Source organism: Musa acuminata, chromosome BXJ3-8, assembly GCF_036884655.1.
Source record: "Musa acuminata AAA Group cultivar baxijiao chromosome BXJ3-8, Cavendish_Baxijiao_AAA, whole genome shotgun sequence".
NCBI classification, from domain to species: Eukaryota; Viridiplantae; Streptophyta; class Magnoliopsida; order Zingiberales; family Musaceae; genus Musa; species Musa acuminata.
Window position 1 is genome coordinate 46235406 of NC_088356.1, and position 24422 is coordinate 46259827.

The following is a 24422-nucleotide window of genomic DNA, read 5'->3' on the forward strand; positions in this document are numbered from 1 at the left end:
GTCACTTGTTGCTGTAGTGAATAGAGCTTACAAAAATTATCCAGTATCTTCAACCAAAAGATGTTCCAAATTTTAACAATTGTTTTCTTTTCACCTTTTAATTGGCAACTGTTGAAAGTTTAAGATTCTGATTTTACTTGAAAGTGAATTCTGTTTATCGTTTGGGCAATGATTTTAGGAATGATAACGAGTAGAAACATTTTTTTTGTTGATTTATTTTGAATTTAAATCTGAATTTGAGTTTGAATCTGACTATCTGAACTCATTCCAAACCTATTCAATAGTACCCAAACTCGATTTAAGCAGATTAAACAAATGGAATTGTCTAAAACATAACTCATTATTATTGTTATTTAATCTGAATTTGATTGTTAATATTGCAGTATGGATAGTAGGACATCTGCGGTGGATAACCTCAAAAGAAGGAAGATTAGAAATTGATGTGATAGTTATCTGCTAATGGGACTGGCTTATACACCATTCAGAGACAAATCTAGGAATCTCAAACTCCTAGATTTGGAATAAATGGAGTGCTGAGGACCATCAACCTGGTCACAACTGTGATGGTACCAGTGACTTGCGTATTAAAAGAAAAATTCTATAGGGTCAAAACTCTGCTGCATTACCATTCAGATGTTTTGCTCGAGGCCAATCTGTCACCATTTCACATGATTTATAGTCAAGCATCTCAGTTAATCCTGGTTCCTGAGCATGATCCAAATTAATTATTAGGCCTTGTCCTTCTTTTCTTCATGGTTCTACTTGCTGTAAAGGGATTTTTTTTGCATCCTCAGTCTTTTCAATCAATCTTCTCATGATTGTCATATCATGCTTTCTATACACACTTTTTTATTCTTCCAAACCTGTATGATGGGAGGGCAACACACAAGTCCATGGCACTGTGCTCACAGAATCCAGCTGACCAAGTCAATGATCATCACATTCATACAGTAACTTGTTTTGATAGCCCTATCAGTCCTTTGAACTACTACTTGATGTGATAAACCCCTATTGCTTCTAGGGAAGCAGTACTGAAGCTATTGATGTTACGTGTATATAGGATATGCTTTCTTTTACTAGCTTCCCATTGACACATATACGGATTAATATGTGAAACCAAATCATGATAGTTTGAATGAAATGGTGCCAGTATATTGCTTCAAGGATGATAGGCTGAGCATCTCACACTCGATCAAGATAATCTTAAAACAGACTCATGCTTTGTAGAATTAGTAACACTTGTTGCATCAATGTTTGATTAATACATATATTACAAGGGTGAACAATTAACCAACTACCAGCTTGCATATTTTGATTGTTCTTGACATTTCGCGTTCTGATTTTCTTGAGCTTGCATGTACTGGAATTACATGAAATATTGCTTACTTGCTGGAACAAGAAAGGTACTACAATTTGCTGCATTTCAGATCCCAAGTAATGTCATTGTGTGCCAGAGATTAAGTGACGGTTTGGAAAGCCATGCTGCTTTTCTCTCTCTCTCTCTCTCTATATATATATATAGTCTGACTTGTTATTCTTTCTGTTCTACTATGTTTTCTTTTAATGTTCTTCCACCTTCTATTTTGATTAGCAGTCAGCTTTATGCTATTAAATTGGCATAACTTTCTTCCATTTTCGTCCACAGCAAGTAAGTAGTAGTCCAACCATTAAGCATTCTGCTGATCAAGCTGACACTTTACACCATCAGCTAGAAACTGGGAGGGTCAATAGCCTGTCCTTTCTATTTGGTTGTACACTCTCAAGAATCTTCATCTGTTTTCTTAGATTGCTAAAAGAAGTCCCCAGGTGTTCCAACCGTACCTGTACTCCTACAGATTTTTATAGTTCTTGCAACACAAAAGAGGGAACAGTACCCAAGCAATCTGCAGAGGATATCAAAAGAATAACCTTTTCCAGGTGAAGATCATTGACCAAATCTCTTGCAACATGTCATATCCTACCTACACTTCCTCATCTCCAGTGCAGTGAGTGAGCATGCAGATTTCCAATTTACAAAATAGGAATAAGCATTGCAAACTTTATTATGTTTTGAACCCTCCTTTTCCCACCTCTAACTGCAAAATTTCCCCTGTATATCCACCCAACAAAAGTAAAAAAAAAATAAAAGAAGCCCTAAAAAGAGGGAAAAACCTGTGCATTTGATGGTCCACTGTTTTCATGTCAGTACTGATGAGCAATTATCAGCAACTCTCTTGTCATTTAGACTTGGCATTTCTTCTTATGGATCAACATAGGAAGAATGTAACTTCCCTTCTACTGATTAATCCTTTGAAAAAGGACTGTTCAAATTATTGTGATCTCTCATGAATTGATAGGGTTGAACAAGCCTAGCCTGTTGGTATCCAAGGTGACAAGAAAGTGGTTAGATATATAGATTCTATATTAAAAAAACGTAAATTGAAAAGGAGTAACTGTTTGCCTGAGATTAATCTTCATGGGATGTCTTCTGCCATTATTCTGTGATGTCAAAACATTGGATCAAATCAGTTGGGAGTTCAAATATGTCACAAGCATGGAAGCAAGAATCAATTGGTTACTAGATAGAGATATGATGACAATTGCCTGTTTTCTTAAACAAATGAAAACTACATCCATGAATAATTTGAAATCGTGTTGAATTTAGTATAAATAAAAATTACTAGAGTTTGTATAAATAGGCACCATGTATCTTGTGCTAGTCTCTTTGACTTATTTCCAGTCCAATTTTTCTGCAGAAATCTTACCAGAAGATCATAGCAGACTGACTTTTAATTCAGTGATCGTGTTTGCTGTCAGCCTTCTCCCCCCAAATGTCTTCCTATGTATCAAGAAATATGAGCTATGAGAACAGACAAAACGCTTCAGTTATTTTCAAGTAACTGGAGACATTTTTGGAAGTGGAACTACAGGTACCTTTTCTGATTGAAGAGATTGGTTTAAAACCTTGTGTGAAGCATCCATGAACAGTTTCAATCTTTAAAAGAAGCTGAGTTCCGTATAACCACTTGAAAATGGCAAAAGTTCTTCGATGTCTACTTGAGCGCTAGAGCAATTCATGTTCTGTATTCGGCTATGATTAATCGACTCGACTTCTGCTGTAAAAATGCTAGAAACCGGTCTATGATCAGAGAACCTCGACTCTCCACGAACGTAAGAGAGCTGGTTGAGGCCTCTTCCATACCATAAGATACGATCGCACCTGCGAATTAAGACACTGCAATCAGCTTCACATGTCAGGTTAATAATAAGGTTAATACATTCCAAGCTATTATTTGCAGAATTGGCAGATCTTATTTGTAACCATGCAGGTGTTCGACGTTTCTCTTTAAGGTTCATGTCATCTCCAGTGTAGCGGTCTGAGTTGTTGGAGTACTTGTATGTGGGAGGGAAGTATATTTTTCCTTCATTCCAACCCTGGAAGACTCGGCCTGATCTTTGCTCTATCCGAAGCTGCATCAATTGGAGAAAAAGATATACAGATAAGTGATTCTTGATCACATGAAATGTTCTTTGAAATGCCTTTTATGTAGATAGAGTAGACTGAAAGACGAAGCTCGAATAGAAACATGAAGTCATGTATGCTGTTGAGATTATTGCCTGGCTACCTGATCTTTTTCCAACAGTGCTTTCCAGTTACGCATCTCGACAAGAGCCTTCGCGGAGCGATATGAAAGAGCAATTCGGTAATTTAGATCTCCGAGCCAAATGATTCGACTGATCAGAACAAGAGCAGAAGAAATATATGTCATTTTTGCAACATAATCGAGTATTTCTTTTACCGACTGGATAGGAGACAGGCTTACTCATGCTCAGGGATGGTTTCAGGTGATCTCTCATCACAAAACCCCTGAACCGGAGGGAACCTGGTCTTCCTCAGGATCTCCATGACATCAGAGTTCCTCCGCAGCTCATCACCATCCTTCTGCCCAGAACTCAAATGGCTGCAGATGAAGCAGAAGCTTGTTTGGTGCAAAGACATGCTAATCGAAATCGAACCCTGGAAGAAACAGGTTTAAGAATCCTCCAAGTAATGTGCTGTTCATGCGTTTCATGAAAGGATCACTTGCAGCTGGCATGATGCATGACCAACACAAAGACAGGTATTTTATTTGCATATGAGGACCAGGAATTGCTTTCATTTCTGCTCACTATATATATGTATAACACTATGAAATTGTGGAATAGCTAAATCAACATTTGAGAAATATACAACAAAATCCAATAAAACCTCATCGTCTCTTACCTTGTTCCCAAGATAACCCATCAATCCTCTACCAACGCAAGAGACCTTCAAGTTCCTTATGCTGTCTCTCGTGTCTCCTCTCACCCAAATGGTGAGAAATATTCCCACCATCTGCTTGCTCGCCACTAAACAATACCTGGAATAGCCACACAGGTACAACTTTTGAGATCGATCATCAGAATCGGATGTCTATAATGAAGAAGACAATTCCTTGTGTTCTAATATATGAGTTCTTATATTTATTTTGATGAAATTAACTCTGAATTCTCAGATAGCAGATGGAACTTTCTTGGCCTCCGAGGTGTTACCTCGAATGCCCTGCTCTCTCCCTGTCCTCTATCGAGGAGGAAGCTCCGTAGCCATACGACACCGGCGAGCAGTATGCGGTTGTGCCAGGTGAGTAATCCCCACTAATATTCTCGTCATCAGATGACCCGCCCCATCGATAGTTGGGGTCGTAGTCACTCGGCCTGTTTGCGAAAATGACCCGATCACAGACACTGTGCCGACGATCCAGCCTTGGCTGTGGAGCCAGAATATCTCCATCGATTCTCAAGCTTCGACTCAAGGACTGGAAGGAACGACGGTGGAACAAGTTCCTTTGCCTCATCGATGCGCCCTCGAAGTCATCATCCAGCTCCACAACTGGGTTGGGAAGAGGGGAAGGTGTTCGGTAGCTGCCGCTGCTGCTATTGCCCGGAAGATTGTTCAGTGCCTTCCTGATGAGAGCTATCCATTTCTTCGCAGGTGCATTATCCTCTGTTCCGAGAACGTTTCCCGCACTGAGAGGTACAATTTCCTGAAACCTGAGATGCCCAAAGAAACAACTTCACTTCACAGGGTGCTTTGATCATCCCCACCTTTGAGCTACTCAAGTACGAGGAAGATGCACAAGGTTGAGGCACGTACCCCAGGACATATATGTCTGCGGCAGGTGAGGTGTGGAGCCAATCATCAAGGTTCAGATTACTCGGTGGGGATTTCCCACCTACATTCCATGTTGCTGCAAAGATCCTAGCCCGGGAATAGAGGTAAGCAGTTTACAGTTGCATTTCATACTCGAAGATCGTTTGCTCTGTTACTAGTTCTAAGGTACCTGTAGTGGAGAGTTTCTGTGACTTCAGCTGCATCAAGATCGATCTTTCCTCGTCGAGCTTGATCTCGGTTCTTCCTGGACAACCTCTCTGAGGACATGAAGCAAAAAATTTGAGTGACACAAGGAGGAAGAATGTGAAGCGAGAAGGACGATTCAGAGCAAGCTGTGAAAGGGAACAGAAGAGAAGAAAGCAACTGTTTTCGTGTGGTACAAAGCTGCTAGACTGAGAGGGTGGGGGGTTGTGGAGGGTACTGTTTAACCTATTTTGCTTTTCTTGACAGAGTGTGCTTCCGTCCCGGTGAAGCTGCCCCGCCATTCCTCACCACCTCCTGAAAAGAACACACACATCAAAGAAAAAGAAGAAGAAAGCAAGGCTGTGTTTTGCATGCATTAGTGTGCATCAATCAGGCCCATGATCTTGGAAATTTGGACACCATCTTTTTCTTTTGCTGTATGCGGAGAGAGCAATTGACAGTGATCAGACAATAAGCAGAGAACCCAACGAGACATTTTTCATGTCCTTGTAACATGAAATGAGCAGAAATAGAACAGAACCAAAGAACACAATAGCAGAAGTGAAAGAGTGACCTGAGGCAGACATCTACCTCTACCAAAATCATCCGAACGCAAGTCCTGAGCTTTGCTCTTGATGTTGAACCATCTTCTGACAAAGGACTTGGACCATGAAAGCTGCTCTCAAGCCCACGAAAGGAGGAAAAGAAGAAGAAAAAGAGTAAGAATCAGTAATCCATGGAGCTCGGTGGCTAAGAAGGTAACACATTGATTCAAAACCCTTCGAAACAAACCCTGCTTTTCTTTGAAGTCCCATCTTTCATTGTTTCAGAATGGCCTCATGCAGCTGAACAAATGCTTGGCGACAGCTCTTCAGGCATCAAAAAGGAATGAAATGCGGTAAGCGTAATCTTTTGGTTGGAGTGATATTGTTGCCTCCCAAAGAAGAACAGAATCAAGAAAAAGAAGCCATTCTATTGGATGCTTCCAGAGAAGCAGTTAGCAAAGCAGAAATCTTGATGGAAAACAAAGAAACAGATTCCTTACTTCCCTCCCGATCTACTTAGGAGTTAATTCCAGCATCTAGCAAGCCCGAAAGAAGGAGACAAGATCACTGCCAGATTTGGTTTAGGAAAAGAAAATAAAAATGTGATCTTTTCCTCTTCCCCCAGATGGGTTTTGGTGTGGTGACTCAAAGAAAGAAAGAAAGAAAGAAAGAAGCAAGCGAAGAAACAGGGATTTGAGAAGATTGGATTTTGGAGAGGAAGAAGAGTGCAGAAACAGCTAAGAGAAAGTAGGAGAACGAGAATGGATGAAGGCAAAGAGAGGGAGGGAGCACTCTCTTCTTCAAATCCTTGCTCCTAGGAGTTGATTAAAGTATCCAATTGCAAGAGAATAAAGTGTTCACAGAGGCCGCCCATCTCCTCTCTCTCTCTCTCTCTCTCTCTCATGGCTTTCTACTCCAAAATCCAAGACCATACCATAACAGGGAATGCAAGCAAAATTTTGTTATAAAGCAATAAAATCCAAAATAGAAACAAATAAGATAACAACATAAAAAATAGCTGCTAGAACTGCTGCCAGGCCCCAGGCACCATTTAGAATCTTCCTCCCCCACACCAACTGCCCGCGGTCAGTTTGCTGTACCTCTTCTCCCTTTGCTTCTTCCCACGAGGCAAGTGAAGGGAAGAAGAAAGAGAAAAGGAAACAGATGATGAAAAGATACATGGGGGGGAGTGGGGAGATTGAGATCTTGCGTTCTTCAACTTTCAAAATGTTCTTGTGTTTATTTTGTTTGTGATTTTGTGTGGTTGCATGAACACTGGTGTGGGGAAGAGACATGCTTTTCATTTTTTTTTCTTTGATTTCTTTTCTTTCGATTGACACTTCCTTGTGGGTCTTCAAGGTGTTGGTTGCTAAATGGTCTGCGGCACGGGGAACGATCGGGGCTCATCTTTGCGTTCTTGTTTCCATTTTGGCATGGGGAAGGAAGAGTTGGGGCTTTTCTAGGGGCTTGCAAGAGCATAGGACTTGTTGGAAATGCTTGGGCATGGCTTTTGAGTGGTTTGCAACCATAGTGGGGATTGGATGAGAAGGAGATAGGTCTGCAAGATCTTGGGCAACGGGGGAGTCTTGAGGTTTGGATCTCGGCTCTCAGCCTAGTGGTGTGTTTGGAGTCCATTCCTCGCAGGCCTTTGTTGTCTTTGTGTTATGTGACGTACTTGCCTTGGGTCAAGAATAATTGCTTGGATCTGTGCCTATCTTTGGAACTCTCACCTCTTTAATTCTACCAGCTACTTGGTTGGATGCAGCATTCTGTTCTCATGGAAGCTGCCTCTTGACATGGCTCACGAAGTTTGTTCGTTCTTGATGGTGGAAGAAACACATCCAAAAGGCTGGATTTACTGGTGACCAAAGGGATAAAATGCTGATCATCATTCTCGTTGCGGAAGAAGCGTCGGAAGAAAGCCAGGTGAGGCAATCAAATGGAAATGATTCCTTTCGGACTGACCATGCCATGTGTCTGAGAAAGTGCACGACCAACTTTCCTTGTTCCACCAAAGAAGAAGAAGAAGAAGAAGAAGAAGAAGAAGAAGACCAGCAAGGACTTCACTAGATTTCCTAGTTTCTGCTGAATTCAAACCTTGGTCAAGGCGATGTCCGAGCATATGACTCACTCTGGTAATTCTGATAGTACAACAACACACAGCGAATGGAGTCTTCTTCTCAGAAAATATGTAATCACATTTTATTATATCTGTAGAATGCCTTCTGTAGAAGAGTGGATGAACTCTTTATTGGCTTGCGACTCCCAACCATTCAAACTCCTTTGGCAGTCTCGAGTTCACAGAAAGACATCGATTTAGTGATGGAGCACAGCAGTAGACTGACTCTACGATGGGAGCATAGAAACACTTTCATTCATGGAAGCCTATCTAATCACCCATGTCCATGTCCTTCCTTTAGTAGAATGGGAATCCCTCGCACTAACTGTATCGAAGCGAAGCTTCTCCTTGTATTCTTATGTGGACAATTCAGATCCTCAAAGACAATCCAACCAAAAGCCGTAAAAAACGGGTGTACGGTGACGTGGCGGTCGTCCCTCCTCTATCATTTTGCCAACTGGACTCGAAAAAACACAGCCATCTGTCTGCCATTCACATCAGATCGATTTCATGTTCCATGACTTGGCATTTCCTTTTTCTTCTTCGTGTGTTCATTCGTTCATTCATTTCACGAGGGGCAGAACAAATGGTTGGTAATGCTTTGGTTTGGAGGAAGCGGAGGCCAGAGGAAAAGATGCAGTGGATGAATGAAGGATGACACGAGGACGAAGTGTGGTTGGCTCCCCTACTAACAAGTGCGCTTATGGATCGGATGAGGCAACCCACGTTTCCACCGATCGTCACCCGGTGCGAGTCTCGCGTTGACCTCCTGATGGCATTTAAAGAGAACACCCACCGAACCTTGATTCAACTGCACGTTGGACTTCCGATCACCGTTTCAAGAAGCCATTGCTGCTCTTTTCTATTCGATCATGCAATTGCAATCTTGGCTGGGATTCCACAATCTCCATTAACACATCTGTAACTAGCTGAAAGAACCTGACTGACTGCAATGTGGTAGTCTCATGGCACAATGACATGCTCCATCAATCAAACACTAAGCCGAGCTGGTGAGAAATGGTGTTTGACTGGCCCATATCATTTACGACTATGATTTTTCTCATAGCTCAGGTATTTTACTTTCTTTCATGCTATTAGATTCTATCTAATATATTGTATCCATGAAAAGGCTACTCAACGTGGTGATGATGCAATATGATGAAGCGAATCGGCGAAGTCATGGAAGGACAACAAATCATACAGTCAAAGGAGATGTTGGGGAGGCCGTACTTTGGGCAAAGTATCTACTCTTCTCTTTTGCTTTCTTATCTCTGAGGCCTCATGAGTTCTTGCTCAGCTTTCGCACCTTCAAGGGTTTCTACTCCCAGTCCTGGCCTTTTTCTCGATGTCGTCGTCCTCGAGTCTCTCCGCTTTGAAAAGTGCATGTATCTCTCTCCAAAGTACATTTGGAACCATCTGTTGGTCTACAAGTATGGTCTGGGTAGATCGCAACAGTGATCTCCTTTCTCTTTGTTCCAAGATACGCCATTTCCTCCTCACTCCTCTCGTGGACCACCCAAGTGGAAAGGACGAGGGGTCCAACTTCCATGATCGTCCTTTGGTCGCCGGATTTGACAGTCGCTGTCGAGCACAACTGCGACCATGAGGGTTGGCTTTTATGCCTCTGCTCTTGCTTGAGAACTTCTTGTGGGTTGCAGCAGCACGAGGGTTCTGCATTGCAAGCTTCTCCTCCTTCGCTTCGGGTTTTGTTCAGCTTCATCGCTGCCATGCGTCGAAGTGTTGGGTCGGACGTTTTGGATTATGTGAAGTAGGTGTCCTCCGTGCCAATACGAGTTGTTGGCTTCTTTCTGTCAGATGATTGAGATCACTGCTCGACCATGGTCTGCTTTCTGAGTGGCGATCCATGGTGGCCATAACTCGGCTGACATTATCAATGGCCACGAGGCAAACAGATCATGAGGTTTCGCAAACCTGAATCCTTGAATCAGAAATATTTCAGATGCACAACTTTTGACTTGAGACGCTGCTGGCTCTGTCGAACTGATGACATCCCAAGAATCCCAGCCGAAGGAGAACTTTGCTGTAAATCCATCGTAGCACTGCTTCTTTGGATCATATGATCTTTGGATATAGAGGAATGGCTTTAAACAAAAAGATGATAATAGCAAGGAGACAAAACAAAAGGAATTGGATAATTCAAGAACACATTTATAGCCACCACCATTGCTTGTTTCAGCTGAAGGAGACATCGAGCATGCCCACAAATTCCTTTTTGCTGCCGAATTTGGTGGTAAGTGGAAGGGATCTGCAAATCGCCTCAGGTTTTGTTGCTAACACTCGATGATCCATGAAAAGGAAAAAGTGAAGCTTTTATAAAGCATTGCAACGTATGCGATGAGCAGGAATCGATCTCCCCTCTCGAACACCCTCATACTTATCTCCTCCTCCTTTCTTTTGGGTCTTACGAATCAAGCTTATGCGTCGTTGGCAAAAATCCATACTTGGCTGTGGAAATTTACGCATTCAAATGCATGAAACTTCATCACAAACCTACAAGGAATCGTGAATTGCGTGTCCTTCGACTGTTCCAAATTCCCGATTCTTCTCACGTATCGCACATTGATCGACATGAGAACCAACATATCCTGCAAAGTTTAGTCCTTCGGTTGCATATGGAGCAATGTGAGTTCCCCCCAATCCATGGTGAATGAAAGGAGGAGGGATACGGCTAATTCTGTGAGAGATTGATCGAATCTTCTCTACTGCAACAAGAGGCCCAACCTTAGTGCCCATACAATATAATTGGGCCTCATGGCCTATATGTCGGCCCAATACTAAAGGGAATCGGAAATATTTACATATCAGTCCTCGTACAGTTTAAAATAACGTAATTTATTCTTCAAATTTTATTGTTATGGCGTGAAATATGAAATCGACAGGGATTAAAATGAAAATGTTCTCGCATTGGAGCCCTATATATACTCTCGCCCGGTCCCGATCCTACTCCGTCACCGTGATGCATCCTTCGCTCCATCCTCGCGCCCCAGAATTCTCCGTTCCCGCCATCTGCTGATCCCCTGAGCGTTTGTAATCAAGGGCTTTGAGGATTGCGCACCAGCCCTCATCGTAATCTCGTTTTATATCAGCCGGCAGACTAGTTTTTCCCGTTTTCTCTTATGCTTTTCGGATTCTCTCGTTGTTCTAGGGTTTGCCAGAATAAATTCAACAAATGTTCTCGGATTTCGATTTCCTACACTGTGGATTGGATTAGTGTATGATATGATTGGATTACTAGGGTTCTGTCGATACAACCGGTTCTGGTTCTAAAGGGTGATCGTGGTCTCAGGATTTAGGCTTTAAGAGCTGGTAATGTTCTCGGAAAGCGGAATGAAGGAGAAGGGGGTGTATAAGCTTGTTGCTTCATTTCCATCTTTGCTGATCTAGATAGGCTGTTACTTTTGTTTGCTGGAACTGGGAGGAGTCTTCATCGATGAAATTAACTTATCAACCGCTGACAAAAGTTCACATGAGCATATTGGGCAGGACTCGTAACTTAAAAAAGTCGGCGGCTCTTTCCTTTTGCATTGAGCGTACTTTCGTGAGGGTATGAGAGGTATTTTTAGCAGTGCGTTCCATTTTCAACAGTCTTTTTCTTATCCATGTGGAATATTTTAGAGGTTTGCAACTATACCTTATAAATAGGTTTTCTCCTCCTTTTCTTTTGCATTAGTAATATGTACAAGCTACCAGCTTAAAATTCTTTTCAAGTGGTCTTACAGAAACAGAGGAAGGCAACTACAATGCAGTAGAGATCCTACATCTGATAGGTTTAAGAAGTTTAATGATACTATCTTTGAGGAACTCAGGCATTTTTTGCTCATCATTATAGTTTTGGTATTTTTAGTCCATTGTGGTAGAATTAGAGGTTAGCATTATAAGCTTAGGAAGTTGAAATGTGTGTCTTATTCATTGTCATCCAACAATAGTTTTCATTGTCATCTGACGACCATTAGCAAAAAAAATTTGGCCCTAATAAATTCTATCATTTACCTTCTCATGTACAATAGCATCCACAACCTTCTAATTATATTATGAAAGCTAAGATAGATAAGAAAATAGGCTAATTACGTATTACCCCCCCTGTAGTTAAATTCTTTTAGCATCTCGGTCCCTAGACTTCAAAAATTTACATTGAAATCCCTACAGTAATGAAAGCGAAATATTTAATCTCATTTACCGTCACGCCATTAGCTTTGCCGACGAAACATACAGTAAGTGACAGCATGAGCAGGAATGATACAGAAATGATGGGCAAAAAAGTAATTTCAATGTCCCAATTATATTTTATTTTGTTATGTCCTAATTAAAACTTCTTAGTCGACTATTGTGCTTGGTGGTAGTAGACGACATCGTTGAGGGCCGCAGGGGGTTGTTGTGGTGGTGGTCGGCCTTGTCGATATCGATCTGAACATCAGCGACCTAGGCGAGGGTGGCGACAGCTGTAGCGACGATAGTTTGATGGTGATGGTGGTGGATCTCGAGGATGTGAAAAGGAAGAGGAGGAAGAGCGATGGTGGGAGGTGAGACAAAGGGAGAGGAGGAAGAGAACAAGGACGATAGTGTCACAAGAGATAACATTGGCACGACCATCGTCCTTGTGACACTATCATCCGGTGAGGGAGGAGGAAGAGGAGGGGAAGCGGTTATATCCTCTCCCTTTGTCTCACCTCTCATCGTCGCTCTCCCTCCTCCTCCTCCCGTAAGAAGCTGCAGAAGTCGGAGATAGCATCACCGCCACTCTCCCCCCTCCTGCGGGGGGAGGAGGAAGAGGAGGGAGAGCAACCATCTCCTCTCCCTTTGCCTCACCTCCTGTTATCGCTCTCCCTCCTCTTCCTCTTCCTCTTCCTCCCTCCACAAGAAGCCACAGAAGTCGAAGATAGTGTCGCCGTCGCTCACCCTCCCCTTCCTCCTCTCTTGCAGGATGATAGTGTCACGAGGACGATGGTCACGCCGATGCTATCTCCCGCGACACTATCATCCTTGTCCTCTTCCTCCTCTCCCTTTGTCTCACATCCTGTTGTTGCTCTCCTTTATCTTCCTTCTCACATCTCCGAGATCCACCACCACCATCATCAAATCATCATCGCGGCCACTACCCCCACCTTGGTCGTCAATGTTCGGATCGACGTCGGCAAGGCCGACCACCACCACAACAGCCACCCACGGCCCCCGGCGTCGTCGTTGTTCGCCACCATCACAGTAGTCGACTAAGAAGTTTTAATTAAGGCATGATAAAAGAAAATGTAACTAGGATGTTGAAATTACTTTTTTGCTCATCATTTTCGTATCATTCCTGCACGTGCTGTCACGTGCTATATCTTTAATCGGTAAAGCCGATGACGTTAGAGTAAATGGAGTTAAATGTTTCACTTTCATAACTATAGGGATTTTAATATAAATTGTTTAAGCCTAGAGACCAGGATGCTAAAGGAGTCTAACTACAAGGGTAATATGTAATTAGCCCTAAGAAAACTCCTTTGCAAAGATCACCTTGGTTGATGGCTCGATTAAAGACAGAATTAGTAGGATTATTACCCTGAACTTTATAATAACAACAATATATTTCATGTATCTTCGCATTCTAGATAGCATCATAGGTGTCTATGTTTTCTTGCCAAGCAGAAGTTCATCATCATTTTTGGTCGTTAGTTCTGAGACTCCTTACTGATTGCGCGTGGATATTTGGCGACTGTTTGATATGATGAAAAAGACTGTCTGCTGCAAGATACACACCCTAGGATTTTATCCTGCTGAGATCAGCTATATTCTTCATGCATCATTCTTCTAGCTAACCTGTAGAGGTAGAGAAATTTAAGCAGGAATGTTTTCGTCGCCTTCTTGCAGCCACCTTGGAGTGGAATTCTTTATTGTTCATGATGTTTATTCCTTATTGATGTCTATTTTCTCATCAGAACAGCCCTCTCTTGTTATCTTTATGTCAGCAACCTGGCTGCTTATCTTGGTTCATTGCTTTTGTCCCTCTAAACAATAAAATGCTACAGATGTGTCCAAACAACCATAGTTTTGTACTTGTTCAATATTATTTTGACATGATAGTTTCTGATTGGCAACATGTTCTATGTTAATGGCTGACTTGAAGCCTTCCTGTGCTCGAGTTTCTATGGTGATAACCAGTTTTTCATCTGTTTTCAATGGTTTGTTGACTCAATACCTGGTTGGCTACTTTCTCTCATCCACTTTGAGTGTGGAGGTGGAAATTTTGTTTGTACTTGCTAAATATTCATAAGCAATCAGCACAATTTAAGTTAAATTGTCATTCTCTGCCAACACCCACCTACAACAAGAGACATGAAGTACGCAAGATAGATGGCTTCAACTCACTTTTACATGTCAAGAAAAAGAATTGCTATTCTATGTCAAAGTGGCTTCTTGAACACGAATCTGCAGCTGTTTTTGAGAAGCTAAATAGCGGATGTTTGTGTCCTCTACACAAATCTGCATGTTCCATACAAGTAACTGAGATGGTCAGAATTAGAAGCAGTGCCTGTTACTGTGAACCCGGAAGCACAATATCATGGCATGTCAGAGACTGTTTCCGGCAACAAAGACCAATCATATGTCTGTTCAAAGAGTTGTTATTCTTATTTATGAAACTGTACCTCAAAACCTGCCAATCAGCTGCAGTAATTGGTATTTGTTAGCACAGTGCTCGTTGAACCACATTCACTGTCTTTGAGGGACATGCTGGACCTATCTAACTTGAAAGACAAAGGATATTGATACCCATCGATTATCAGGCCAACATGGGAAGATGATCGCTGCATCTTTACAACTCTAGGAATGTTCCTTCCTTCTGTTGATAGTCTCCGCCTGCTTGTTTGTCGCTCAAATGTATCAGTTCGCTGGCGTGGTGCACTCTGTGACCTTGCCTTAGCTCTTGAAGATTCAGTGTTTGCCATGTAGTTGGGAAAGAAGGGATGACCATAAGAGTGTGTTGGATCAGGAACTGGAATAGCTGATAAGTACTGGGGACTGCTCTGTGCTGTTATGAATGTGAAATCCTCGAAATGTCCACTGTAAGCCCTACCACTCATTTCCGTGAAGGCAGATGGAGCAGGTGAGAACTGTTGATTCTGGTCTACATTAGAGGGCGAAAAATTTTGATCATAGTATCCAGAAAACTGCTGCTCATTTGTTTCAGTTTTTGTGGTTGAATAACTTTTTCTACTCTTTATACTGCCTCTTGATCCCCCAAGATCCAGATCCACTATCTCAATATTCTTGTTGGAATTTCTATCCATATCCTACAGGCATGGCGATTTTTTTATTTGTCAGTGATAGATCTAACAGACCGATCAACATTCATGAATGAGTTTGGTAATGCATTTTTTGATGTAATCTGTTATTCAAATAATGCAGGCATTGGATTCAACTTACATGCGATTGTCTAGATTGTGGGTGCTGTGGTGATCTCCTGTGGATGGACTGCCACTGTGGGATAACCTGTGACTCTTCAGCCATGCGGATCCTCCGGGCTCGAGCTCGCTCTTGAGCTATCACTAGAGCCTGCATGCAACGAAGAGTAGCAGCAGCTTGCTTCCTGACAAGGTGGCCTCTTACCAAAGCTTGCAGCTTTACCAGGCCTCTCAATGCACACAGAGCTTTTCTTGCCTGCGATAAGATTCATTCTGATACATGAAGATTTTCTTTCTCTAGCATCATAAGTTTTTCCTTATTTTTATATAGATTCCCAAATATTTGATCCCAGCTTTTAGAACTTTTAATTACATGCATTTTTCAGTCTGCTTATGGCATATGCTTTGAAATTCCTTTTCTTGCTTTACATAGTGTGCTGCTGATTCATATTCTTTTGTTGAAAAAAATTTGGCTTTTCAGAAGATATTTGTTTCTTACAAGAAAATGTTGTTGGTTTTTGCTTATGATGTATTTTATGTTGATATCAATAGATTCATTAGATTTGTTTTACTTGATCTCGTGATAAATCAGATTGCAGAAGCTATGATATGTATCAGTTTTTGTATTTCTCAGGCTAGATTTTCATGTTGTTGATATTACCTCATTGCAGAAGCTATGACAGGTATCAGTTGTTGCAGAAGCTATGACATGTATCTCTTTTTATTTCTCAGGCTAGATTTTCATGTTGTTGGTTTTCAGTCATGAGCAATTAACATTTCACAGTTCAATGTTTTTTCTTCTTTGAACAGACAAGCTAAATTCAATTAGAGAGATTAGAGGAGTACCAGGTAGGCACGAAAAGCAGACTGAATTTTGGTAGCTGCATCTTCCTTGACAGCAGTGGCTTTTTGTTTAGTGGCAGCGGTTGTGAGGCGTACTACAGCTGCTGCTGCCTGTGCCACAGCAACAGCAGCATCAGCAGCTGCAGCTGTGGCCACTGCAACAGCCATTGCATGCCTTTTATTGTCAATCGCAGCCTCCGACAGCCTCTGAAGTGGTGGCACACTTGTGCTCAGTTCTTGTGAACTTAAACTCTTCCCTGCACCTGCCCATCTCGGATATCTCCATCCCCTTTTCTCCTTGGGAGCAGGCACTGAGATTGGTGATGACTGACTATTGATTGGCAATGGAGAGGAAAATGATTCAGCTTTCTCTTTCTTTCCATCCTTCTTCCCCGTCAAGAAGCTCCTGAGCCATTTGCCTGTCTTCCACATTTTCCTCTCCTACCACCTCTTAGAGGAGCGATCAAGAGTCAGTGGCAGAGGAAAGCTAGATGACACAAGGTATGCGTATGGATTGTATGTTTTTATATCCATTCCTAATCTTTGCTAGCGAAGTAAATAATCCTTCTTCTTTCCTACTTTCTGGTAGCTACTTGTCATAACCGTTCCCTCTGAACCCATTTTTCTTTGCCTCTCTCTCTCTCTCTCTCTCTCTCTCTCTCTCTCTCTCTCTCTCTTTCTCTTACTCACCTCTCTTGGGCACTCATCTGTGAGCTTGTTTGTTTATATATTAGGATCTCTACAAGATTGATTTTATGGATTCTTTATATAAGACTACTGCATTTCCTGGATGCCTTCTGCTGGTGAAGTAAATGGTGTGATCCAGCAATGTTAATTAGGTACCCAGACAGTGTGAGGATTAAGGAATGGGCCAGAGGGCCATGTGAAGGAAAACACTATAAACATGCTGGGGTTGTCAGCATTTCACAGAGTTCATCCCATCATTGACTTACAGTAACTGAGGCCTTGGCAACTTTTCACCTGGTAGCTGTTGCTGCTGATCCTGATGCATTGTTGGTGCTTGCTCATGGAAGAACATGGATTTGTCACCTTTACATGGATTCTATGATCTTAACTTGATGATGGTTGGAGTAGTTGCTATGACACACCAGTTGATTTGATTGGGATTACCATGTCCATGTGTGGTCAAATTTCAGTATTGCGGGCCAGAGACTTGTGCCGAGTAAGGGTCATCAATCATTCAAACAGCAGTCTGGTAACTTTTCTGAAACCTTACCTTCTACCAAGTCAATAATTTAATCTGTCATTTTCTGTTCTAATTTATTGGTTTGTGCTTTGAATCAAAAGAAATCTGAATACCCACAATTTGAGGGACAATTGCATGTTCACCATATTTGTGTAAGAGTGGAGTAGATCCTCATGATACTGCATGATTGATTAATGATGGGGCCCTGCCCTAAGAAAACTCCAGATTAGTCTGAGAACTTAGTTCCCTACCAAAGTGAGCTGCATCGAGCAGCACAAAACAAGGGCTACTAATTGTGGATTAGTTGGCAGACACATCCTACTGCACATCCTTCTTCATTGAATGTATGTCGGTAAGAGGCTTGGCATCACTCAGTTTCTGCTGATGTGTAGTTGTCTTTTCTCTAAAATTTCGATGAGTTTAGCTTGTAATAGTACAGATCACTGCAGGCATGGTACGACTGAAATGTGACAATAATTGTGTAAGCTGATAATATATCTAGTGGCCTGTTCTTTAACATTGATGAGAAGCTCTGACATGCAACATGCAAGTGGCAACCATCGTTGTGACTCCTGCTAGCATGGAATAAATTCATGACTTCAAAATATCAATTGCATCATGGATGTGAAATCAAGAATAGTAGGAATGCATGCATTGTCCAAAGAAAAAGAAAAGAAAGGATGTGAATAGCTGTTGAGACCAATGATTTTTCACATGATACTTGGAAAGGGGCTACCACTTTTTCCCAAGTTCACTTTATCTTTGCCTGTGAGCAGCCTTTGATCACATTTTCCCTAAGTAGGTGCTAAGCCAGCTTTGGCACGGAGCTAAATGTACCAGTTTTGATTACTTTTTAGTGAGTGAGAAGCCACATGCTGAAGTTCATCCATGTGCGTCACACTAGGGCTGGCAGAAGCATCGCTTTGTTTGTCTGCATTGCGGACAAGTGATAGATTTCTCTAGGTCTTGTTATTTGTACACAGAGAGAAAGAGAGAGCTGATAAATTTTAGGTCTTTTTGTTTGTACAGAAATGGTGATGGTGCTGATAGGGAAGAGATCTGACAGCAAGCAGAAGAGTGCAGCAGGTAACGATTTCTTTAGATCTTGTTATTTGTACAGTGAGAGAGAGAGAGAGAGAGAGAGCTCTGATAAATTTTAGGTGTCATTATTTGTACAGAAATGGTGATGGTGCTGATGGGGAAGATCTGAACAGCAAGCAGAAGAGTGCAGCAGGTAACGATTTCTTTAGATCTTGTTATTTGTACAGAGAGAGAGAGAGAGAGAGAGAGCTGATAAATTTTAGGTCTTATTATTTGTACAGAAATGGTGATGGTGCTGATAGGGAAGATCCGACAGCAATCTGAAGAGTGCAGCAGGTAACCATTGCGAGAAATGTTTCTTTCTCATATTTGTAGTTATGTTGGGTGGCTCATGTGACAGGAAACCTCCAAGTGCTGAAGCTAAACAGGAGACGGAGAAAAAGGCCTCGAAAAGCACACACCTAAAGGTCAGACATATTATTTCTTTTTAAAAAAGAGGAAACTATGACGTCACAAAGTCCCACGTATATACCTTTTCACACTTTATTGTATTGATCTCCAATCCACCATGTCTAATCTAAATGCTTTTCTTAGGTTGCTGTGCGGGTTGATGATAGCCAAAATGTGAGGCATCGAAAGAGGTGCGTTATGGTAATCTTGGCTCCATGTGCGTGCCACAAGCCTTTACTTGCCAATGCTCGATGATCACGAAGGAATAATCTTGACCTAACTAAATAAATGATATCAAAATCGAACATTATAATCATTAATACTACTGAAAGAGAGTAAAAGAAAATAAAAGAAATCATTCTACAGCGCCTAAATGCATGCTCATCCATCCGATCAGATCTCACATCGAATCGGGGCCTGTCGTTCTTGATGGGCAGTTGAAGCGGTCTTTATCTGGAGGCGAGGCCACTCGTCGGCCCGGCTTTTGGATGTAAATTAATGAAAGCCCAACACGAGTAATTTTTCGAGTAACGCATATTGAGCGTTCGATGTACCGTCCCTGTCATGCCATATAGTTGCCGACACCACACATTTACGAATACCAAAATCACCCAATTAAAAGACCGCATCATTGACGAGAAACAATTTGGGCAAAACACAAGGTTTATCACTAGCACATTAAATAAAAATGTTGTGGATTGATCACGCCGAAGTGCGTGCAAATGCACGGAGGCCCGTGCATGCCTTTGAGTGGCAAATCTTCTTCTTTTTCCTCTTTCTTTTGCTGATCTTTGATCTCAAAACACAGTTCAGCCATGTTCTTGGTGGGTCCTGTACACGTTTGAGGCCCCACTACTACATGCGCCACACATGGTTCAACAGTAAAGATATGGAAAAGGTTAGGATCTGAGTCAGAGAGCTGTTCAGGTCCCAAGTGGTAGCAGTGGAGTTGTGTTAACTAGCAAACCCTCCTGCAAGATCTTTCAGTCAGATGAAAATTCATTCAAGTTTTTCCAGCTTTAGAGTAGTGTTTATGATATAATAAAGGGGTCTTCATCAAAAAAAAATTTATCTATGATTTTTGCACCTTTAGATAGGCTCTTATGGTGTAGTGTGTGGAAAGAGTAGGTTTCAAATCTGCCTATAAAATAAAATATTTCTTTCTTTCTCCTCCACTCATAGAAAAACAAAATAAAAATCTCCAGGCTTTTTCTTTGACAGAATTAAGAAAGAAATAAAATGCTGGAGGATGATGTAATAGAGATGAAGCAGATCATGGAAGATGACAATGTTATTTAAGTAACATGGACTGTATAACAAGTAATATCTCAAGATGATAAGAATTATCAACTGTGCATTCCGAAGCTGGGAACGTGTATCTTGACCGACTCCTGTGACATCGCATTCAGCACTCAGCTTTCGGCTTCTCCTCCTTAACGAGACATACTACAGTATGCACGCCAAACATCAACAATCAAGCCCCAAAAGAGCTGGCATCTTGACTGAAAATATAGGAAAAACAACAACAGTTACATGTATGTCTGTGCCCACACGACAAAGACCGATTCATGAACTCTTAATGGATGCATAACAAATCTTGCAGCAGGACTTGTCAGAAACCAAAACTTCGATCGGAGTCTCTTTCTATCTCTCTTTCTGTGAGAACGGCTTCTTTATGTCTGGTCTCAGGGCACGAAGAGCTTGTTGCCGCACCTGCATCGCCAGGCCTCGGGGTAGTAGTCTTGCGGCACGCTCTGGCCCGGCTGGATCACGACGCGCACGGGCTGGCAGGGGAAGCACCGGCCGCACCGGGCGCGGCACGATGGAGGGGACGAGCCAGGGCCGACGAGTCGCTCCCAGTGCTCTTGTTCCGGTGATCCCAGCCGCCTTTCTTCCACTTCCTGATCGATTCCCACGAATACAACCCCTACATATCAGCAGCAAAACCAGACTCAACTCAAATGGGTGTTTTGGAACTTGGAAAGGTGATTGTAAGTGGCACAGACATCGGCTTTTGAGCATAAAAATGGCGTGTGTCGCCTCAGCAAAGCGAACAACGTGAAATTGTCGCCAAGTGGTAGCTTAATCAAGCAAAACAGGTTAAGTAGGATATCACCAAGACAAGGTTTTGAGTACGAATCTGCAAGAAAGTTGCGATTTTGGAGCGAACGTCATCGAGGACAATTCCCGAGGGAGAGATGAGGGAACTAAAGCATGTGGTGAGCGTCGATCTTACCAAGAGCTGCGGCGGCGAACAAGAGGAGGGCGAAGGCGGCGGAGAGGAGGCGGCACTGGTGGCGCAGGACAAGCATGTCCCAGATGAGTAAACCTCCCTCCCACTTTAGTAGCCAGCAGCCTTCGATGTGCAGCAATCTGTATTGGTACTTGGAAGTATAAGCATAAGCTTCCTCTGTTTAATATGTTTATTGTTGTTCCTCTCGGTGGGCGAGCAGGCCATCTTCCATGAGAGAGTTTTGAGGTGTAAATGATGATTAAAAGATACAAATAAGCTGAAACATCCTCGCGCGAATAATCGTTTCCTAAGCCCCTTTTAACATCCATAAATACTAGATCAATTCGTTTGACCTATATTACTAATCAAAATATTTAAGATAAAATTAATAATAGTACATCGATCAAACTCCTATAAGTCAATCTTAGTTTTATCCATTTTGATACGAGACTAACCGTAATGTTACAATTTCCCCCACTCAATATTTTTATTAAATTTTAACATCTCGATTAGTTTCATGTTGGAAATAGATAAGATTAAGATTGACTTTTAAGCGTTAGATGAACATATTATTATCAATTATAGTTTAAACATTTTGATCAATGATTTAAGCTAAATAAAATTAATGAATCAGTTAGTCTATTATGTTTAGATCATTATATTTAATATTAAAGTCGACATAGCGAGAAAGCTTGAGTATGAAAATGCTACCATTGGATGGAGTAAAAGCACTCATCACAATCTGAGAGCCATCAAAAGTGAAAAAAAAATTATGATTGATTTATAAAGGTACGATGAGTATATTATTATTAACTTTGGTCATTTTGATCAGTAATTTATCATTTATCAAAAATAAAATAAAATTCTCAGATAATTATTAAACAATCAATATTTTATCAAAGATTTAATTATTAAATTTAAGTATAGCTCCCATGTAAATAATATTTAAGATGATATAATCATATGTAAAACTAATTTTTATAGATGATGCAGAAGAGATGGGATGATGATATTAATAATGTAAAGAGAGGCAGAAGAAGATCTAAGAAAATATTATTAAAATATACAATATTTTATGTTATTTATTTAAAGATGTTATTTTGTACAATACTTTCAATCCATACAGTGAATTCAAAATTACATATGTTGTGATTCATTGTTATATGATATTCTTTTTTTTTTAAGGACTAACTCGTATAATAATAGTAATCTTATCTCAAACAATCAAACTATTATGATGTTGTCAAACCTTTCTTCTCTTTTTATTTAATGATTAAAATTGAAAGATGATTAAAATATTTTTTTATTTTTTCTCAAAAGATGCCCTAATTTTATTTTTTTTTAAATAATATCTTTACCTTTTATAATATCAAAGAGACCCCTTCTCCTTTTTTATCCATCAACTTTTCCTCGTAGCATATCCTTCCCCACTTGTCATGTGGATTAGCAATAACGATCTCGTTCTTCACATGACGATAGAATCGAGTGGCAAACGTGAGGCATATAGGGTCATTGTGCTAAAATGAGATTAGTAAAGTATATGAAGTCATCAAGAAGACAGTTGACCTAGGTGGGCTAATGACAAAGAGAATCTCGAGCATGTGGGAAGTGAAGGAGATCATCAAGAGTAAAAGGAGGTTGATGATGATGTTTGGAGTTAGGAGTAATGGCCACTTTGGGAGTAAGTGGGAAAGGATAAGCAAATAAGATCTCGAATGGGGTATTGTGATAGATGGAGATAATAAGACAAAAGCAATAAGATAATGACGGAAGAAAGACGAGGAGTATTTTTGAGATTATAAGAAGTTGAAGCATCATACGAGAAAATAAAAAAATAAAAGTATTAAAAGAACCGAAAACTGATTTTTTTTTTCAAAAATCTTTCAAAATTAAATGAGCCGCTTGAATAATTACATGAGAATCCCAATGAATAATTTACTAAAAATCATTCCAAGTAATAGACATTTTTTTTTGGGCTTTGACTATGTTTGAGTAAGTTTGAGTTAGTATTTTTATCAAATACTTTCTATCAAATCATAAAAAGATGATCATTATCGTTTGACTACGTTTGAGTTAGTATTTTTTTTAACTAAACCCTTACTATTTAATTAAACTATTAATTATCTATTGATTTTTCTCGATTACCCTCACCTCCTCCTCCAGCTCCACCTCCTCCTCCAGCTCCACCTCCTTCCACTCTATAGCCTCCTTCTCCTCCCCGTTGGTTTTCTCCTCCTCACTATGCTCTTGGCTTCCTCCTCCTGGAGTGTTATCTATTCTCTCTCTCTTTTGCTTTCTCGTATACCTTTGTCTCCTCTTCCCACTATGTTGCCTCCTCCCTCTCCCCTTGGCTTTCTCCTTCGCTTTCGCTTCCTCCCACTCCTCCACCCCCTCTCCTTTATCTACCTCCCTATTTCCTCCCTCCCCTCCTCTTCCTTCTTTATCTTATCATCTATATAATTTACCTATAAAATCTGCTACACTCAAGTTGTACTTATTTATAAAAATATTTTTTTTAAAAAAATATTATTTTAATAATAAAACTAAAAAACTTAAGTTATCTTTAAAAATATATTAATTTTTATATAAAAAAATATTATTATACTCGAGTTAGACTCATCCATATAACATATTTAAACAAATTAGTTCTAGATAAGTTTATCCCAAGTTCATAAAAAAAATAAAATGCTTGAGTTATCTTTAAATTTTTTTAATTATTATATAAAGTATTATAAATTGTCTAAACAAACTATTACACTTGAATTTCACTTGGGTTACATTGATACACATACATATAATATATTAAAAGATATATTAATTTTTATATAAAATTATCATAAATTAATCATAAAACTAATCACAAAAGTGTACATTTCCTATTTCCTACTTCCTATTTTCAATATTGGCTTAGTTACATTAAAATAAGTTAAACTAGATTATCTAACCTATTTTAAAATTAATATTTATATTTGTAAATATTTATAGGATAATTAATTATCAAAACTTTAAGAATTCTATTATAATATAATTTTTAATAAAAAATAATTTAATTTTTATTTTATGATAAATTTAGAATAAATTAATATTAAATTTAATATATTCTTAATAAGTTAGTGAATGAGTATAACTGGATTGTAAGCTGAGCATAACTTGAATATAAGGATTCGACTCAATCGAATCCGAAGGATTTCGAGTCGAAACGATTTAACTCGGAACAAATTGATTCACGAATCG

General features: G+C 40.4%; 3 protein-coding genes and 1 long non-coding RNA gene across 7 annotated transcripts; 1 reads left to right on the top strand and 3 right to left on the bottom strand.

Moving 5' to 3' along the window:
- Window positions 1-2919: 2919 nt before the first annotated feature.
- Window positions 2920-6272, bottom strand: LOC103996164 (type IV inositol polyphosphate 5-phosphatase 7-like). Its single transcript, XM_009417017.3, has 11 exons — window positions 6146-6272; window positions 5945-6029; window positions 5600-5668; window positions 5340-5427; window positions 5153-5257; window positions 4552-5049; window positions 4244-4379; window positions 3804-3997; window positions 3606-3714; window positions 3302-3450; window positions 2920-3199 (listed from the first exon to the last, which is right to left on the bottom strand). The coding sequence occupies exons 1-11, from the start codon at window positions 6173-6175 to the stop codon at window positions 2977-2979; spliced, it is 1686 nt and encodes a 561-aa protein (XP_009415292.1). The 5' UTR covers window positions 6176-6272; the 3' UTR covers window positions 2920-2976.
- Window positions 6273-14673: 8401 nt separating this feature from the next.
- Window positions 14674-16689, bottom strand: LOC135644828 (protein IQ-DOMAIN 19-like). The gene is made up of 3 exons (XM_065162749.1): window positions 16261-16689; window positions 15437-15670; window positions 14674-15303 (listed from the first exon to the last, which is right to left on the bottom strand). The coding sequence occupies exons 1-3, from the start codon at window positions 16687-16689 to the stop codon at window positions 14674-14676; spliced, it is 1293 nt and encodes a 430-aa protein (XP_065018821.1).
- Window positions 14976-19275, top strand: LOC135644829 (uncharacterized). 4 transcript variants are annotated; one of them, XR_010498606.1, is made up of 10 exons: window positions 14976-15116; window positions 15419-16097; window positions 16225-16263; window positions 16332-16758; window positions 16992-17473; window positions 18494-18550; window positions 18643-18698; window positions 18787-18841; window positions 18906-18972; window positions 19100-19275. It is a non-coding gene; the product is annotated as an uncharacterized LOC135644829 (long non-coding RNA). The 4 variants fall into 4 exon arrangements; XR_010498605.1 differs by having other exon boundaries at window positions 15419-15607; XR_010498604.1 differs by having other exon boundaries at window positions 16225-16758.
- A 953-nt stretch (window positions 19276-20228) lies between these two features.
- LOC135644787 (EPIDERMAL PATTERNING FACTOR-like protein 4) lies at window positions 20229-21407 on the bottom strand. Its single transcript, XM_065162701.1, has 2 exons — window positions 21192-21407; window positions 20229-20882 (listed from the first exon to the last, which is right to left on the bottom strand). Exons 1-2 carry the CDS (start codon window positions 21265-21267, stop codon window positions 20641-20643), a joined length of 318 nt encoding a protein of 105 aa, XP_065018773.1. The 5' UTR covers window positions 21268-21407; the 3' UTR covers window positions 20229-20640.
- Window positions 21408-24422: the final 3015 nt, after the last annotated feature.

Coding starts and splice junctions, on each gene's coding strand:
- LOC103996164 (XM_009417017.3), bottom strand. CDS start 6,175: ATGAAAGATGGGACTTCAAAGAAAAGCAGG. Junction 5,258..5,339: donor ACAGAAACTCTCCACTACAG/GTACCTTAGAAC, acceptor TTCCCGGGCTAG/GATCTTTGCAGCAACATGGA. Junction 3,200..3,301: donor AAACGTCGAACACCTGCATG/GTTACAAATAAG, acceptor CTTAATTCGCAG/GTGCGATCGTATCTTATGGT.
- LOC135644828 (XM_065162749.1), bottom strand. CDS start 16,689: ATGTGGAAGACAGGCAAATGGCTCAGGAGCTTCTTGACGGGGAAGAAG. Junction 15,671..16,260: donor CTGCTTTTCGTGCCTACCTG/GTACTCCTCTAA, acceptor ATCTTATCGCAG/GCAAGAAAAGCTCTGTGTGC. Junction 15,304..15,436: donor CACAATCTAGACAATCGCAT/GTAAGTTGAATC, acceptor CCATGCCTGTAG/GATATGGATAGAAATTCCAA.
- LOC135644787 (XM_065162701.1), bottom strand. CDS start 21,267: ATGCTTGTCCTGCGCCACCAGTGCCGCCTCCTCTCCGCCGCCTTCGCC. Junction 20,883..21,191: donor GTTCGCCGCCGCAGCTCTTG/GTAAGATCGACG, acceptor GCTGATATGTAG/GGGTTGTATTCGTGGGAATC.